The sequence below is a fragment of the Lemur catta genome, chromosome 1 (genome assembly GCF_020740605.2).
Source record: "Lemur catta isolate mLemCat1 chromosome 1, mLemCat1.pri, whole genome shotgun sequence".
Classification (NCBI taxonomy): Eukaryota; Metazoa; Chordata; class Mammalia; order Primates; family Lemuridae; genus Lemur; species Lemur catta.
The window spans coordinates 81,846,632-81,864,707 of record NC_059128.1 but is presented as its reverse complement, the minus strand read 5'-3'; the positions used below and the strand labels follow the sequence as shown (position 1 = coordinate 81,864,707).

At 37.0% G+C, this 18,076-nt stretch overlaps 1 protein-coding gene across 9 annotated transcripts in view; it reads left to right on the top strand.

Moving 5' to 3' along the window:
- The first annotated feature begins 1,904 nt into the window (after positions 1–1,904).
- CEP152 (centrosomal protein 152) overlaps positions 1,905–18,076 on the top strand; it is a 73,539-nt gene continuing 57,367 nt past the window's right edge. For 7 of the 9 annotated variants that reach the window (XM_045528678.1, XM_045528669.1, XM_045528659.1 and 4 more), the window contains exons 1-6: positions 1,923–2,022; positions 7,530–7,623; positions 14,780–14,883; positions 15,110–15,182; positions 15,271–15,549; positions 16,603–16,768. In XM_045528678.1, coding sequence (XP_045384634.1) covers positions 7,537–7,623; positions 14,780–14,883; positions 15,110–15,182; positions 15,271–15,549; positions 16,603–16,768 — 709 coding nt within the window. In that variant the 5' untranslated portion in view covers positions 1,923–2,022; positions 7,530–7,536. Of the gene's footprint in view, positions 2,023–2,260; positions 2,478–7,529; positions 7,624–14,779; positions 14,884–15,109; positions 15,183–15,270; positions 15,550–16,602; positions 16,769–18,076 lie in introns of all 9 variants that reach the window. The other 2 variants (XM_045528610.1, XM_045528617.1) reach the window with 2 other exon arrangements.

The window sequence follows — 18,076 nt, the reverse complement described above, 5'->3', positions numbered from 1 at the left end:
TATGACAAGGGATTGAGCAGGGCTGGCATTTTGACCCACATGTCAATATTAAATGAGCTTCTAGCACAGTGCTTAGCACAAGGCAGATGTTCAAAAAATATTGTTGAATGAATGAGCTACAAACAGTGGTCCTATCTTCCTCAGTTCTTTCCAAGCACTCCTGTTTCCATCTTCCTATTTTTGTCCTGTTCTCACAAAGCCATATCCTTTGGGTAGGTAGACTCCTTGTTTGTCCTATCCCATGAGCTCCTGTTGCCCTCAGAACATGTTCACCTTTGTCTTTCTCTGCCATCCACTCCCAGAACACCTCAGTATTTGGGCTGTGGCAATTATACCTTCCTGGTTTTTCCTTACTACCTCAGACTCCAGTGTGTACTCTAGTCCAATAAGCCACAGAACATAGAAACACAGCAGAAAAAAAATCTTTAGTGTTTCTACATTTAAAAGCTCTTTCACACGATCTTATTTCATTTTCTCCACAATCCTGAGAAGTAGGTCTTATCATTCCTATTTTCAGACAAGGACTTTGAGGTGTTTGAGGGTTAAATTGTTGTGGACAAAAGCTAGTAGGTAGGAGAGCTGCAAATTGAACTCAGATCTTCTTTAAGTTCAGTGTTCCTTTGAGGATAGCACTCCAAGATGACAGAATTTTAGATAGCACTTTCGTGATGGCATTGCTTTGGCCTGATAGCTTTGACATCAAAGAGAAGGAAGGAAAAAAGAGAAATGATGGTTTAGCTCCACCTTTATACATTCTTGTTAGTAGGAGGGACCCCATCTCATCAACAACGTGACATTTTTCCTTGAAATGACTCACCCAGCTCACAGGTGTGTCTGTTTGAAACATGCAAGGCAAACATTGACCCAGCATTTCACAAATAATCTCCTGTCCAGGCTTCAAGATCTTTGGCAGTTTTTCTCTCTTTCCCCACACTTGTCTTTGTTACTCCAGAATGCCTCTGTCTGCTTGCATTTCTCTGGACATGTTAAGTTCATTCCTGTGTACACCATACCTTACCTCTGTAGAACGCCTTTCCTATTCTTCCAGGATTCATGCTCTTTTATGGACCACCTCCTTCCTGCTTACTTCTCCAGTCTTACTTCTAAATAATCCTTCACTTCTGCTAGTTTGGCCTTCACACTCTACTGTCATGCTGATCAACCTGCCTGTTGAGCTCTTTCCTTCTCTTCCTCCTGGAATCTTCCTTGATAGATTCCCTTTTCACACGTTCACTTTCCCGGATTTATTGCCTACTCTACCCATATTACACTAAGTAAACAATTTTTTGTGTGTAAAACTGTGTGAGGAAATTCAAGTAGTGAATAGACATGTGGCAAGAGGTGCCATCTTATAATTAAAAAAACACAAATTTAAACAAGGCGGGACCTAGCAAGCTAGGAAACGAAGCAAAACATCTAACGGTGTTAGGTGATGCGGAAGCAAGCCCTTTTAGAGGACAAGGACAAAGGCAGAAGCCTCTAAGGCAAGCGTTCAGTGGGACAACTGTGGGATTCTGTGTGCTGAAGCGCGGGAGGCACGACTCACAGCTCCAGTGTCCTTCTGCACCAAACGGGCGAGGGGTTAGCCCGGTCCCGCTGAGTCTAAAGCCAGACGCTTCGGCGTCTCTAGGCAACCGAAAGCCCGCCCGCCCCAGAGTAAACCCTTTTGTAATTGGCTCACGAATCCACCAATGGGCCCACAGGGGCAATTTCCCGCCACCTCTGGCGCCCGCTTTCAAACAGCAGTGCATTTGCAACTGCAGGCGACGTCTCAACCAAGCTTGAGGAAGGCGGAGACTTCCGCCTCCTCGCCCAGCCCCAAGCCGGCATGGCCCCGCCCCCCAGGCGAGCTTCTAGCCGGCGATTGAAGGAGACGGCTGCTCCTCAAGGGCCTCAGCTCCTCGAGTTCGGTTGTAACTAGGAAGGAGCAAGTGCATTAGATCCAGGGCAAGGGGGTTCAGTAGAAGTTGGTCTTTGACCCAGGCTGGAATTTCCTTGCTGTGACAGCGTCCGTGTCCGCCGGTGAGTTCTGATTTTTGGGCGGGCTTGGGGCTGGGGTTAGAGGAATTGCGAGGTCCTTGGAATCTTGGTGGAGGCTTCCCGGAGGGCTGACCTACCCACTCCCCAATCCTGCAGTGGCGGACTGCCCGCGGGTTGCGGGGCTCAGCTTTTGACTTTGAAGTGTCATCAAGACCTCTTTATTCCTCCAAGATCTTCCTTAGAAGTGGCATATGGAAAGCCCTCCTCGTCTCTCCTCCAGGTTGCTGGGGTGGCCCCGAGACCCTACCGTCGGGACCCCGCCGTGGTCACCCTGGCGCCACGCCTGGCTCACAGTGGGTGCTCTGTGCACGTGTGTTGACCGAATGCAAGTGGTGCCGGCACCCAAAGCCAGCAGCCCCAGTCATCCTGGGCTCCGTGCAGCTTTGGTCTCGTGGTACCTGTTTGTTGTGCCGTGGCTAACGCCAAACAGTTCCTCGGTAAGGTCATTCGTTTATATCTTCGTTCAGCCTGTGGGTGCCTACTATGTGTTAGGATTACTCGTTTCGTCCTCTGGGCAGGTTGAATCGATTTGTCCAAAATGCTTGTCATTAGCACTGATCACAGATGTTGTTATCATTTGTTTATATGTATATTTTCTTGACCTCCGTTATGTCTTGTTAAACTTTGTAATCTTGAACAGTGCCTTGGTAAATTGTTGAATGAACGACTGGGCTTCTTTAGCCAGGTGTTGCAGGTCTAAAACAGCCTATGCGCTCTAGCCATTTCCGTTCTAGAAGGGAAGGTAGCATGTATGCAAAAGTAGAATTTCCTAACTCCCAGGGCAATTCTTATACACCCCCTTTGTGGCACTTACCCTTTCTATCTTGTAGTCATGAACTTGAGTCTGGTTTAAAACTAATTTCATTTCATCAATTTCATAATGGGTGACAATTTATATGCACTCCCTAGATTGGTGAATGCACTCCGTTAACAAAGAGAGGCTAAAGTTGAAGCCATAAGAAAAGTGTAAGAAATACAATCTGCAAGTGCAAGGAGTGATTAATTCCATAGGGGAACAGGTTTGGGGAGGGCATCTTAAGGGAGGTGGCATTACTTGAAGTAAGGTTTTCCACAGCCTGCACATTCACCTTTTCTCAGATATGCTGAATCTCTTTGTTTCCTTAACCCTTCCATAGCTGGGAGGCTCCCATTCATCAGTAATAATGTCATAATAGTAATAAAACTAAAATGTATTGATTGGTACATAGTGCTAAGCAGTTTATTATCTTGTGAATCCTCATAACCAATCTTTCAGGTACTGTTTTTAACTCCCATTTTATTAACAAAGAAATAGAAACCGTTTGCTCAAGATTGCACAGTTGATCAATAAAAGAGCCAGAATTGGGCCCAGGTTGTCTGATTAGTGTGCCCTCATTCTTTTGCCACTTGCACTCATAGAGTGTCCTTTAAGGTTTATTTCTAATCTAAAGTCTTTTCTTTCTGTGAAACTTCTCTAAGCCTTCCTTTCTTCTTAGGCAAAATTAATTTACTACAGAATTTATTACAATGTATTATTGTAAGTATTAGTTTGTATCATTGTCTAAGAGACTGTGAGCTCCTGTGGCTGGTACCATATTTTAGATGCATCTAGGATGTATTCTGGCACACAATAGATGCTTGGTGAAATTTTACTGAAATAATAAATTCCTATAGGGTAACATGCATATATTATATTCAGTCAAGAAATATTTCTTGTGTTTCTACCATGTACAAGGGGGCAGATAAGTTTTAATTCTGCCTTTAGGGTGTTACAGTTTATTAGATGAGGCAAAAGCAATGTTATATTTGCTTTGTACCCTTTTGTCCAACTAAACACCCATTGGTCTTCTTGTTGCAAGGAGGCCAGAGAAAACATAACCAAGGACAACAAAAGAAGTGCTGGGTCAGAGGGCTGTGTGTGACAGATCTGAGAGAATAGAGAAAGGACATACTTTTTATAGTCTTATTAATGGGTTCAGAAAAAGTTATCTAGCTAGGAAGAAAGTCTTCACCAGATTATTGTATTTAAAGAAGCATACTATACACTTATTCTGACCCTTGATTTTTTGAATGGTCAGCCCTCTGAGTCAATAAATATTAGAAACATTTTATTAGTTTTACTAGTGGCATAGTATTGCCAAATTAATTAAAAAATAATTTCAGTCGGGCATATGTTCATTCTCAGTATGTTAATATTGATAATTTTCAAGATGGTTTTAGCAGTTCATATTTTCACCAGCAATTCATGAGCCACACAAAATACAAAATAGCCACCACTGGGTGATAACAGTTTTTTTTTAAATCTAGTGTTTGAAAATGGCATTTTGTTGTTTAGATAGCACTTCTTTGAAACTCCATGAACTTCAGCATCTTTTCAAGTTAATTGAGCATTTACATTTCTTTTTTTAATGAATTGTCATTTCAGATGCCCATTTTTAAATTGGATTGTTTGTCTTTTTCTCATTTCTTTGTAAGAATTATATATTGGAATTTTGTCATGTGTTTTACAAAATTTTTCTCATTATTTATTATTTGATTTTTTGACTTTATTAGTGGTGTATTTTTCCATACATAATATTTGACTTGTTAATAATGTCTGCCTTACACAAATTTTATTTTCATAGTTAGGTTTTCATCAAGTTTTTTCTTTATGGCTTCAGGATTTACTATCTTGCAATTTTTTTTAAAGCAGTCTCTTTTATTCTGAATATTAAAGTCTCTGATAGTGGTGGTAATTAATTAGTGGTGATTAATAAATTAAAGAAAAACATTAGGTTTTATTTTAAATTTCATTTGAAGTACTAATTACCTTTTTTAGTTTTTTTTTTTTTTTTTAACCACAATAAGTTGATCAGATTTCCCTTTATTTCTCAAAAGGTCTCTGGTAGTACACTCTTCAGGAGGAAATTTTATTTATACCTTTTCTTCCCAGGTGGAGGAGATTTTGGTCTTTTCAGATATTTTCAGATTTCTTTTTTAATGACATGGTTTGGATTTAAAATGCCATTAAACAATATATTTCGGTTTTTTACATTCTCTTCACTTAAAAATCCCTTTTAGAATTAATTATTCTCTGAGAAAAAGTGGCTCTTTATTTACAACAGCTATATTTAGCAATAGGCTCTTGTAAATCTTAATGTTCTTTTTTGGTAATCAACGTCAATTGATGGCAGGTTAATGTGAAGGACTGGAAAAGAATCTCGCTCTTCTTACCTAATAAAGGAGAAATTAACCCAAATTCCATATTTTGTGTTGTATTTATAGTTACATACAAGAAGAGATAGAGAACACAGTAAGAATTCAGAAGCAGAAAGGTTTGTTTTTTCCTAAAAAATTCAAAAATGTCTTTAAGGTCCAGCTTAATCTCATCTCTTTTAAAGAGATGGGATTTAAAGGGACTAGTATTTTCATTATCTAGGTACAGCGTTCTGTAGGCTATCAAGTTCACTTGCAGTAGTGAAAGAACCTGGAGACATGAGATTCTGTGTTTTCCCCTCATTATTTCAGCTATGTTATAGGCTCTTTACCATACTCGGATCTTCATCTTACGCTGGTATACAAGAGGATTCTTTTAGATGGAGTTATATTTACATTTCCCAAGCTTATTTATTTTCCCCCTCAGTGAAAGAGTATGCATGTCCCTTATGTCTTTAGCCTGGCACAAGGGGAGAAAGGAGTAGGTCTGGTCTAAGTAGCAGAGGCTGGAAGGGTTTAAGTTCATGTGAAGAGTTTGAGTTGATGTGAGTTGAAAGGGACGGGCAAGGTGTAAGGACCAGAGAGGAAAAGATTAGAAGGTGGACAGCAAATTAGAGCTTGGCCAAGAAACATAACTCAGTCTTTGAAAAACAAAAATTTGACCTATGGGGATTTTTAGCACTGAAGTTGATATTTGTGTTAATCTTTAATACCTTATTTATTCTGACTTGCACATTTTCTTTTCACATTTTCACATCTACAAGATACGCTGCATTTTGAAATTAATGATGTGTCATAATTTAATTGGCTACATCTTTTTCTTAGTGGAACAAATAGAACTGCGTCATAGAATCAAGGCTGCCTTAGATCTGATGAAATAGAATATCTTCCGCTGTGGAGCTCTTGGCTTATGTAAAAGTTTGTGGTGTAGTTCTCAACTGGTAACACAAGGGAGCTAAGTTCTTTATGGTAAAATCCACTTGAATTTCTGGGTCTCTATGCTTCTAATTCCAATTTAATGACATTTTAGAGCCTAAAAGGTGTAGTGAATGAGTTGTGGCTCAGGCCCACATCCAAGTGCATTTCACTGGCATGGACAACAGTGCATTGAATGGAGGGCAGTGTTAGGCCAGGTAATTGATGACACCTACCTACTTTTTTTTTTTTTTTGTCAGGATTGTTCAGAGCTTTGAATTTCTGGGGGGGTTATGTGTAGTGTCAGGATCCCTAAGTATAATTTAAATCAGCAGCTGCCTTTCTGACTGTAAGTAGTTGAAAACCCATTTCCTGCTGCTGCGTCTGCCACAGCAGTGCCTGTTCCCCCGGGAACTCTTGCTGTTGCTTTTGGAATTGGAACTCCACAGTGGTGTAGCTTCACAGCCTTCACTTCTGTTTTTCTTGAGTATTTTGCCAGAACCTGATTTTATCAAGTTTAAGGGCAGGACATTTAACACTTATATTTTTGTTGTGTGCTCTATGGAGTTTACCAGCTTGTAAATGTTTTCTGGGTTAGCAATCATTAACTCAGGATTTAGGAGCCCTCTTTTTGGAAAGCATGAAGTTTGGATTTGTGACATTCAAAGAAGCAAATTATAGAGAATACTACCTGTGCCATGTTTAATACATCAAATTTGAAATTTTGTTTGAGCTTATTCTTAAGATTTTTATATTTGGCACATTTCTAGTTTATTATTATTACCATCTTATTTTTTTTGTGGGCAAAAATCTTACTGTTTTGAATTATACTTTACAGACCAGTAGAAAAGTCTGTTCATAGTTTTATTACCTATTTGCATTTTTTCTTTTCTTTTCTTTTTTTTTTTTTTGAGACAGGGCCTTGCTCTGTCATCTGGACTAGAGTGCAGGGGTGTTATCATAGCTCACTGCAACCTCAAACTCCTGGGCTCAAGCGATTCTCCTGCCTTAGCCTCCTGAGTACCCTAGTAGCTGGGACTACAGGTGTGCACCACCACACCTGGCTAATTTTTCTCTTTTTTTGTAGAGACAGGGGTTCGCTCTTGCTCAGGCTGGTCTCAAACTCTTGGCCTCAAGCAATCCTCCCGCCTCGGCCTCCCAGAGTGCTAGGATTACAGGCGTGAGCCACCTCGCCCGGCCTTGCAGTTTTTCTTTTCTATGAATTGCTATCATACGGCTATTTTCTATTAGTCACAATTAATTTGTATTTTTCATACATGAATTATGAAACTCAAAACTTGTTGTTGTCTTTTGACTTTGTGTATGGCATCTCTTATGTAGTTTGTTCTGGGGAGATTTTATGGGATATTTAGAAACCAAACATCTTCCCCTTCCCACAGGAGGACCATGTCATTAGACTTTGGCAGCATGGCACTATCAACACAAAATGAAGACGAAGAATATGACAAAGAAGACTATGAAAGGGAGAAAGAGGTATGTCACTCAGAAAAAGACCCTGAAAACTCAATTCTTAACAAGTTTTATTTCCTGATCAAAATTATATCATCTTGTGCCATTTTGAAGGGATTTATAATACTTTTTTTCCTTTTTTAAAAAACAAAACAACCCTAAAACCTGATCAATATTTGGACTTGTAAAAGGTGGATGAGTGCTTTCTTTTTTGAGACAACAAAACACAACTGTGAATGATGCCATCAGACAAATGGTTAAATTTTTCAAGACCTTTTCATTTAGGAGGTAATGGTTGGCTTTGGAAGCAGAAGCCTAGTTTCTAGGTGCTTGGAACATTGCTGTGAACAAGTCTGAAAGGGCTCTTTGCTTCAGGTAGTTTACATCCTAGTGGAGGCAGATAGTAAACAAGTAAATGAGTAAATAAAGTAATTTGATAATTTATCATGGATAAATGATAGGGAAACAAACTAGGGTGATATGAAAGCAATTGGTAGGAGACTGCAGTAGATAGAGTGGTGAGTGAAAGTCTCTTGGAGGAGGCAATGTTTAGGCAGAGACTTGACTGTTGAGAAAGAACTGGCCTTGCAGCAGCCTGAGGAAGAGCTTTCTAGGCCAAGTTACCAATGAGTGTAAAGGTGGGAAGTCAGGAAGAGACCCCATGTATCTGTGGAACAGCCAGAAGGCCATGGTATTGGGAATACGTGAGCCAGTGGTGAGTGGTGGATGGAGGGTGAAGACGTGGGCTGGGGCCAGATCATGGTAAGTCATGATGAGATGTTTGTATTTTATTTTAAGAGCAATGGGAAGCCAGTGGAGGAATTTAAGTGGTTAAGGATGATATCTGATCATGTTTTTGAAAGACCTTTTGGAAGGCTGGGTGGTGAATAGATTATAGCAGGAAAGGAGTAAAAGAAGTAGATCACATTATTTACATATAAAGTGTTTAGCAATATTCTTGGCACACAGTAACAGTTCAGCAAATGGTGGCAATAGTAACAGCAGTAGTAGTGTTATTGGTGGAAGCCAATTTACTTGTTATGATTGTTTTTAGTTTGAGTCAGATTTCTTGGTTGACTATGAGATGCTTCTTTTGTCCTGAGACAATTTTTGATAGCACCTGTTTCCTACTATGTAAAGTAATCCTTATTAATAGTTGCTGTGGACCATTAGTATTAACAGGAAGAAAGGAATAGGGCCAATTGACCATCGCTCACGTGGCTGGCGGAAGAATTATGGTAGAGATAGAAAACTGGCAGCTTGCTGGGTTTTGTCCATAGACATGTATTGTTTGGTTGCACAGTGCTTTTTAAAATTGATCTATATTTAAAGATTGGAAAATTTCATGGAGTACTCCAGAGTTCCTGGTTTGTCTTAAAACATCCAAAGCCCTGGCCACACCTGGCCTGTGTTTGCACATGGCAGCGGGTGGGCTGGAGCTGAGCAGTGACGCTCCTTTCCCAGCTGGCCGTGGTCCCCACTTCTCACACAGACATGGGGTTATGCGCTCAGACCTGCCTGCTTTGCTCTTGTAAATTCTCTGCCAGGTCCCTGAGGGCATTTGAGTTTGTGACCCTGGTGAGAGTTTCTGGAGTTTGGCAGGGTCCCTCACAACAATTGTCGTGGCAAGGATGGGGATGAGGATTTTCTGTTACTTTTTGAACCTGCAACATGAGGTTTTCATGACTGTGATGGCTTGGATAGTTGGCTGGGATTTAGCCACTGGGATTCTTGAGAGGGTCCGGTTAAGCAATCACTACTGTAAAGAAGAAAAAAATATTTTGACAGGTGATTTTTCATTGGAAAAGATTATTAGAGAGATGCATAATGTATTAGAGCTTACTGCCAGTGTATTGTGTGGTGAAAATTTTAAAGGGGCTATTAATTAAGAAGGTGATTAATTCTAGATAATATAGAAAATAGCCATTAGGATCACCTCTGATAGATTGTTTGCTGGAGTAGGGAATTTCCAGAGGAAAAAAAGAGTTCTTTAAAAGATGAAGTATCTAAAAATGAGTATTTCTAGCAGAGAGGAAGAAAAGAAAATTAAGCTAATTTGACTCTAACATGGTGATTATAGTTATATGAAGAAACATCATGTTAATAATAAATGTTTTTACTTTTTACTTTTTTAATTTTTTTCTGGAATTCTAAAATTTTTCCTGAATGTTTTCACTTAAAAAAAATTGCTGCAGGGGAAAAAGTGAGATTAGAGGCTAGAGAGTTCCAGATTTTCAGTAATAAAATTCAGAATTATTGATAAAAATTTACCTGTATGTATACTTTGTCACTGCAAGTTAAAATAACAAATTGGCTGATCAAACCCAAGCTTGCTTGCATATCCAGAAGCCTTTTCAACCCTCTTGGTCTTTATGACCCTACAGTGGCAGAAGAGTTCACAGCCTTAAGAGATTAAAGAAAAGAGCTTCCTGACAAACCTGGCTGGTAGCTTTGGGCTTGTGGCTAGGTTATAACTGTTAGCAGTGCTTTAACGCATATTGTTTTCTCTACTTAGTGAATCACTTTGTGTTCAATTATGTAAGAGAAATGCCTTTATTCCCAATACCAAGTATACCACATGTGACTCATAGGCTGTCCTGTAAACGTTTGTGAGAGCCTCTCTCTGTAAATGGTAGCATAATCTTGATTTTGACCTTCTAATGTGAATGGCTAGTTGGTAAGGCAACATTCTTTGCCAAACTGTTTAATTTTGTTGCTTTGATGCTAGTTGGGATTTTGTCCACATTTGCCCATGTCTCTGTGAATAAGGCGTAGTCAAACTCCAACCTCTACACCATCCTAATTAATAGCCTTACAATTATTTCCATTTCTATTCCTTCCATTGTTTGCGTTGAAGATGAAATAGAGAAAGTGTATTTAATCTTTAGAAAAGGAAAGGATTTAGTAAATAGGTGATTCAGTATTTAGAGAACATTTAGACCAGTGGAATCTCAAGCCACAGACCACCATGAATAGATCCATATTTTGAAAAAAAAAAAAAAAAAAAAAAAAAAACAGCCTCCAAGAATTTTGCATAAAAGCAAGGCATTGTAATCATTTCTAAATTGCTTCAACTCTTAGTGGTACATTAGTGAAAGTTGGGCCACTGTGGGCTAACACGCAGCGGAGAGGTGCTTAACCCACAGTTTGTCACAGTGTTCCAAATGAAACTCCATCTCTTACATAGTTGACAGAGCAGATTAGGGTGTGAGTGAATGAGGGTGATGGCACCATGGAGATATGGTATCATTTCAATTAACAGTCACATGTTACATTCCTCACAACTTACCGGAGCATATTACTTTCTTGCTGTACCACTTCAGAGCTGCTGATATATTTGTCCTTGGTACTAAGTAGACCTCATCCAAAGCAAACTTTTACTTATAAAGCTAGACCAGAAAATAATTCAAAAGCTCTTTTATTAACTCATTCATAATATAACAATGTGACTTTGTAAAATACGTTTCACATAAAGTCACTATACTTTGTGATTTCATAGTTAGATATTACAGAGATATAGTTGTTGTTCTCTTGGTCATAGGAATGGTTGTTATAATAAGCTCCTAAGTTATTGGGAAAGCCATAACTTAAGGTAGATTGTCTTTTGGGAATCTCAAAGTCTGTAGAATGTATATATACTTTATTCAGTGTCACCAGATGTAGCTTCATGATTATTGCTTGGTTCTAGATAGTAAAATTATCTATGTATGTATGTGTATATTCTGAAGCTGGTGATTTGTGGCAGAAATACTTGCTAAACTGTGATATCAAGATAATATTTACTGATGATGGGTCACTTAGTGATGATGTATTTGAAATAATCTTATGTAGAATGGTAGGTGGTTTAAGTAGCAGATGGCAGACAGAAACTTGCACCTGGCAGTATGGATTTCGGTTCCTCTTGGTTTTTATATTGGTACTTCTCTAATAGAATAATGAAGCTCCATTGAGCTTGGAATCATGTATTTTAGAGGCAGGGTTTCCATTGCATAGCCTTTCTTCCACTTTCTACCTTGTTTGATGTAATTATAGAAGCATTTTGATCTTTTGTGTCCACTAGAGGGAGTTGTAAAGCTAGTATTTGTTTACATTTAGTGTGTATGCATGAAAGTATTATTTAATAGTTCATATTTTTAAATATCAGAATCTTTTCAGAAACATACTTAATGAGGTAACCTGTTCAAAGGGAATATGACTGTTAGCTAGTCCACTTGCTGCTTGTCTCTTGGGAGAAGAGTATGGTTTGTAATTTGATGACTTTTGCTTTCATGAATATGAGAGGATTATGGGCTTAGAATACAGTCTGTTTAGTTAATTTAAGTTGAAAATCCTAACAAAAGGTTTACATGTTCTCTGTTTTACATTATTACTGAACATAGGCTTTTTGGGTGTTCTCCATGAGTTAGTTGTAAAGCGTTTGTTGACAAAGTTCTTTGAGTAAAATGCCCCCCCTTTTTTTTTCTTGTGAAGAAAGAAACGGAAGTAGATAGGGAGAGGAGTTTATAGAATGATTTGGATTTTATTTCAGTCGAAGCCTTAACAATGGCAAATTATCTTTTTTCTAGGGAAGGTATCTCTTAAATTTTTAAACTCAGTTGATACATAATAATATCCTATGAGAAGATTGCTACTTGTAACCAAAAAGCAGTCTGATGAATCTGAAATTAATGAGTGAGACTAAATCTTGTCATTTATAAGGATTGTTATCTCTGTCTTTGAATCTCTATTTGGAAGTTGAGTGGATCTTTAATGAGGAAAATTTATAGTTTCTAAAATTTTCTATTTTGTAACATGCATAAATAGATATGGCAATTTTGTGTTTTATGACACACAGTTCAATGAAAGAAAAGCAAAATCTATTTGACAGTGTATATGAGGAGAGTACACATTGATCCTGGGAAATGGAAACGTTGTAGGTGGGATTTTGTCCCTGAATGGCCTTAATTAGGAGGACTTCATTTCATTTAGCTTTTCTTTGCCCTGAAAATTATAGAAGCCAAGGAATATGACCCAGCTATGCCAAAGAACTTGATGGAGAAATTTTTTGAAGGTGAATGAAACTATTTAAAAATGTTAGCACATATATATTATTAAAATATCTTGTGAGACTCTAAATACTATAGGAATGATTTTGCTAGTTAATAAGTTTGCCTGTGGATCCAGAAGCATTTTGATTAGCTGATTGCCCATGCTCAAATTAATTTTCCTCCATGGAGGCCAATTTTGTTAATTTTGTTGTGTCACAAAGAAAGCTACAATAACTGCTTAATCATTATATAGCTTTTTCTGTTTTTGTGAGGGGAAAAAAAATGTACTGTTCGGATGTCCCTGTCATGGTTCCTCTGAATTATAAGGCTATGTACTTGAACCTTACCGAAGGTTTAGAAAAAGATATTCTTTCTATTCAGGAATCTCTACTTGATGTAAGTATAGAAGATTTATTTTGTTGTTATTTTTCCCTGTGTAACATGTGGGGGTAGTCTTTTTCTTTAAAGTAGTGGTACATAATTATAGACAAAACAGGCTGGACTACTTTTAAAAGACCTCATATATGTCATTTTTTTTTTCTAGTGCATTTTGTGTCTTTGTGGAATTACTTTGCTATCTTTCACTTGAGGCAGGTAGTATACTGATATGTTGATGTGTTCTGTTTTTAGTGTGTTTCTTTTGTGTTTCTTGTTCTTTATATCTTTGGGTGAATTCTGACTATGGCTAATTCTCAAAATACTTTTCAAGCACCCTGCAGTAAATCAAGGTCTTGGTTGCTAATTTTAGCAGCAAACAGATTTAGAGATGAAAATAACTTTTTATTGGAGAGAATATCTTTCTCTTGTTTCATCTTTAAAGAACCAAATGGATTGAGAAAACCTTAAAAAAATAAAAAATCATGTTGTGAATATCAGAAATCTATGTGGAGTGAAGATGTATCCCCTCTTCCCACCTCACTCCATTCCCATTCCCAAATTTTAACAATTTGGGGCATTCCTTTCAGGCCTTCCATAGAATATGTTCATTTAACTTTTACCATATGTATTTTGTTTAAGAATTTTTTTTATTCTTAACATAATACTTGGATATGTTTTATAGGTATATTCCATTTCTTTTATACTAATGACAGAGAAAGTAGGGGGAAAAAAAACGCTGCCGTAGACCAAGAAGCATCTTTTTTTCCTCCAGGGTTTTACAGGGTATTTAACATGTTTAAAATTCACTTGTTGCATAATTTTATGGGTTTGATTATTGGACTTTGGAGGGACTTAGTCAACTTGTTAATGAAGCTGGTGCTTAGTTTCTTAAAGAGAATTCATTATTATAAGCAGTCCCCTACAAGCTATTCAGTAACATAATATTTGATCTTTTGATTGTTACAAATTTGAAGACACTTTATGAGATTTGAAGAAAGACAATTGCAGATATTGAAATTTAACAAATTAGACTATTCATCTTTTTATCAGAGTTTATCTTGACACTCGAATGAATTTTGTCTATCTAGTTTATATAGGCAGAATGCTAAAATTGTAATGTTTCTAGAAAAAATAGGAGAGCGAAGTCGAATTTTTAATGTCAGGTTTAGTGTTATGCTTTTGAGTGTGCTATCTGTAGAACACTGAATCTTCCAACTCTCCTTTTACTCAAATGTTTTGTAAGAGCAGAGTATTGTATGTCTTTTCATCTTTGGAATTAGATGGCTGTCTACTAGTTAAGTCTCTCCCCAAGAGGTTTCAGAGCTTTTCAGGGCTTCTGGGCCACCTGTTGCTGCTGCTGTTCTCATCACCTGCGCGGAGTGCATCTGGCCACTCCGATTCCCTGGGGGGGTGTCTGATTGTCAGGTCCTCAAGGTCTGATTACTGGTAAAACAGGATTCGGAGACTCAGTCTACCCTGTGATAACATAATACAATGATTACACCGTTATTGTGACTTGCTGTGTTTCCATAAAAAAGTTTTTCAATTCTGTTGTATGTGTATTTAAATCTGAGACCTTTGTAGAAAAAAAATAAAGCCTTCTGATATAAATCCTGACATTACTCATTCCCCTTTCCCCAAGTGAAATGATGAACATAATTTGTGTGGAATTTAAGTAATTAATTAAAGGAGGAATTCACTCATTCCAAGGCAGTTTCGCTTTGGTATCTTGTATTGAAGTCAGTGTGATATTAATGCAGACTTTTCTGACTCAGTTGCAGCAATTACTCACAGACCTTCCTCATGATATGCTGGATGATGACCTCTCCTCCCCTGAGCTCCGCTATTCGGACTGCAGTGAGGATGACACAGAGGGAGAGTAAGGACCGGAAATCACTTTCACTTGTGTATTGCAAGTCTATAAGTCTTTTTCTTTTGCTTCTCTGCAGATAATAATAATGTACATGATTATACAACTGTAGACTGATTCTTAAAATGTTGAGTGAAGGATGGAGGGAAAACATGTTAAAGTCTTGGGATTGTTTGTGTAATCTATGTCCAAGTAAATGATAGTCTTTAAATCTAAAGTATTGATTTTTCTCAAGACCACATCATGCTGAGCAATTGGAGATGAACTGGAATGAGCATCAAGTGCTGCCCAAATCTCAAAGTATAAATGTAAGTTGTAAGTGTCTGGAGTGATCACGTCTTGGATGAGGTTGGGAATAGATCTTAGTGCTTTTGTTTTACTCTTGTTATCTAACAGGACTATAATGAACTTCAGAGTTTATGTGTTGGAGAAAAACGTGGTAATGGCTGGGAAGAAAATCGAACTGAAACTGAAGACCGGCACCCTGGGTACCATCCTGCAGAAGGTGGAGACGAAGGCGGAAGTGGCTATAGTCCTCCAAGTAAATGTGAACAGACTGATTTATATCACCTTCCTGAAAACTTTCGACCATATAACAGTGGTCAGAAGCAAGAATTTAATAACCAACCGACCAATGTAATTAAATTTTCAGATCCCCAAAGGAACCATTTTCAGGTATTGTAAGACCTTGACTTTCAAGAATTTGTGTATATGTGCGCAGGCATCTGCATGATGTCTGTGTGTGTTTAAGAACTGTATGTAAGTGCAGTGGTAAGATGATTTATTTTAACCACACAAATTTCTGAGAGGGCACTTATTCAGGTTCATGGTGAATTAGTCATGCTGTTTTCTATTTATAATCTAATACAATCATGATCTTAAGTCAGAAGTTTAAAATAGAGGCTCTTTGGAAACAGTTATTTAAACACCAAAAATTAAGTCTGCCAAAGATTAACTGTCCTCATTTACTGGTGCCTCTGGCTTCTCCCGCTTCACTCTGCTTCAGGTATCTTCATAGAGTTTTTAAAGCAGTAATTCTGTGTAGATGACAGAATTGAGTTTCCTCAATTTTCTTGCTTACCAGTTATAACAAATTTTAGGTTAAACATTTCAAAGTTGATATCTGTTTTATATGATGATATGACAGTAGACAGAATGAATATTACAGAAAAAAAGCACCTTGTTTTTTCCTGTGGGAGAGTTTAATGAAGTAAGACCTCAGGAGATAGTTGTTTCTCAGAATTTCTCAATGACAACAAATGTCTCATTTCGCCAATAGCTATTCTGTGTCACCCAATAATGGGATTTTTTTGGTCCTTCTAAGGTGGTTATTTTCTCTTAATTCTATCTCTGTAGAATGTTCTTCATTCCACATGTTCTTATTGTTGAACATTTGCATTTTTTTGTTCCCAAGATGTTGGCATCATCTAAATCATTTGTTATAAAATATTTATATATAGTCTCATTGGAATTCCTGGGCTTTATTTATGAAATTGGCTCCATTATGTGCTCAAAAGTGCATTTAAGGTGTTTGTAAATTATATATTGCAGACTTCTAATTAACAGTATTAAATAACAATAAGTACTATTTTGAGCAGATATATGTGTAAAAATTGTAATTATACCATTATTAAGTTCTGCAACACAGAATTAAGGTGTTTAATTCAGATAATTTTGGAAGAAAAGGCCAAATCCTAATTGGCACTTTCATTTGTCATCTTATAATAGCAATTCGGTTCATCACGAGGTCCTGGTTGTCAAGCTTTGGAGTCATATAAAGTGACATATAAACCTTATCAGTCTTCTGCCCAGAATAATGGCTCACCAGCCCAGGAGATAGCAGGAAGTGACACATTTGAAGGCCTGCAGCAACAATTTTTAAGAGCTAATGAAAGTAGGTATCAAATTTATTTTTTAATAACATAATTGAGGAATTGTGAACACTGAGTGGATATTTGAACACATTCAAGAATAGTTTTTTAAGTATAACAACGGAGTTGTTGTTGATAGTTCAAAGAGCCCTTATTTTTAGAGATACATACTGAGGTACTTATGAACTGATAAGAAGTCTACGATTTACTTTAAAATAATATGTTGTTGGAGAGTGATGTTAGATGTAAGTATAGGTGAAGCAAAACTGGCTGTGGTTTCATAGTTGCTGAATTTGGGAGATGGATTTATGAGGATTCATTGTGCTGTTCTCTCTACTTCCTTATATGTTTGAAATTTTCCATAATGAAAAGTCAAATGAAAACTATTCTCATTGTATATTTCAGTCATTCTGGTTAAAGCATTCTCATTTATATAGTGGTTAGTATTCCTGCCTGTCGTGCAGGAGACTAGAGTTCATTTGAAATTTTATAAAGAAAAGATTTTGTTTATTAACATTTTTTTTAATTGAAAACTAATTTGGAAAGAGAAATATAGATTTGTCTTTAATCTCAGATTTTTGATTATATAGAAATGTAATTTAATAAATCAGCCATTATCATCTTGACTTTTTCTTTTGATTTTACAGTTTTAATGTAATATTAATAATTGGGCAACTCTGATATAAATTACTTTATATTCAGAATTAGACTTAGATATTGGGTTCAGTTGTGTTACTTGCCATTTGTATAGTATATATATAAATATGAGAATGAGAAAAGTGCTTACAGCTTTACTAGAGAATTTTGAGATGAAATACTGGTATTAAAAAACAAAACCCAAAAACCAAAACTTAAACAGTGACTGTGCTGAATTAGTGTTTTTGTAGTCTAACTTTTATTGTCATATTCTCTGGCGTATTAAATAATTTGTAATTATTGTGTGTGTTTAAGAGCCAGTGTGATTCTAGAGTGTGACAGTGAGTTTTTGTTTTTTCTTTTTCCTTTAGTTGGTGGGGGAAACGTCATAGTGGATATTCTGGACCACCTGTGCTAGACCAAAGAGAAAACTAGACTTCCCACTGATCTTTTTTTTTTTTCATTTTTCACTCAGTCGTTCTTAAGAGCTCCCTAAAATGACTTTTTTTCTCAAAGAAGACTTCAGAATTCTTTATTAAGCTATTCATTAGTTAATTAATTCAGGAATTATGTCCCAGCATAAATATTAACATGATATTTATATCCCATTTAAAATAAAATATTTTGAGAAGGGTATCTGAAATTTTCTTTCAGAATGATTTTATAGAAGGTGATGTACTTATTTTTAATTTTAT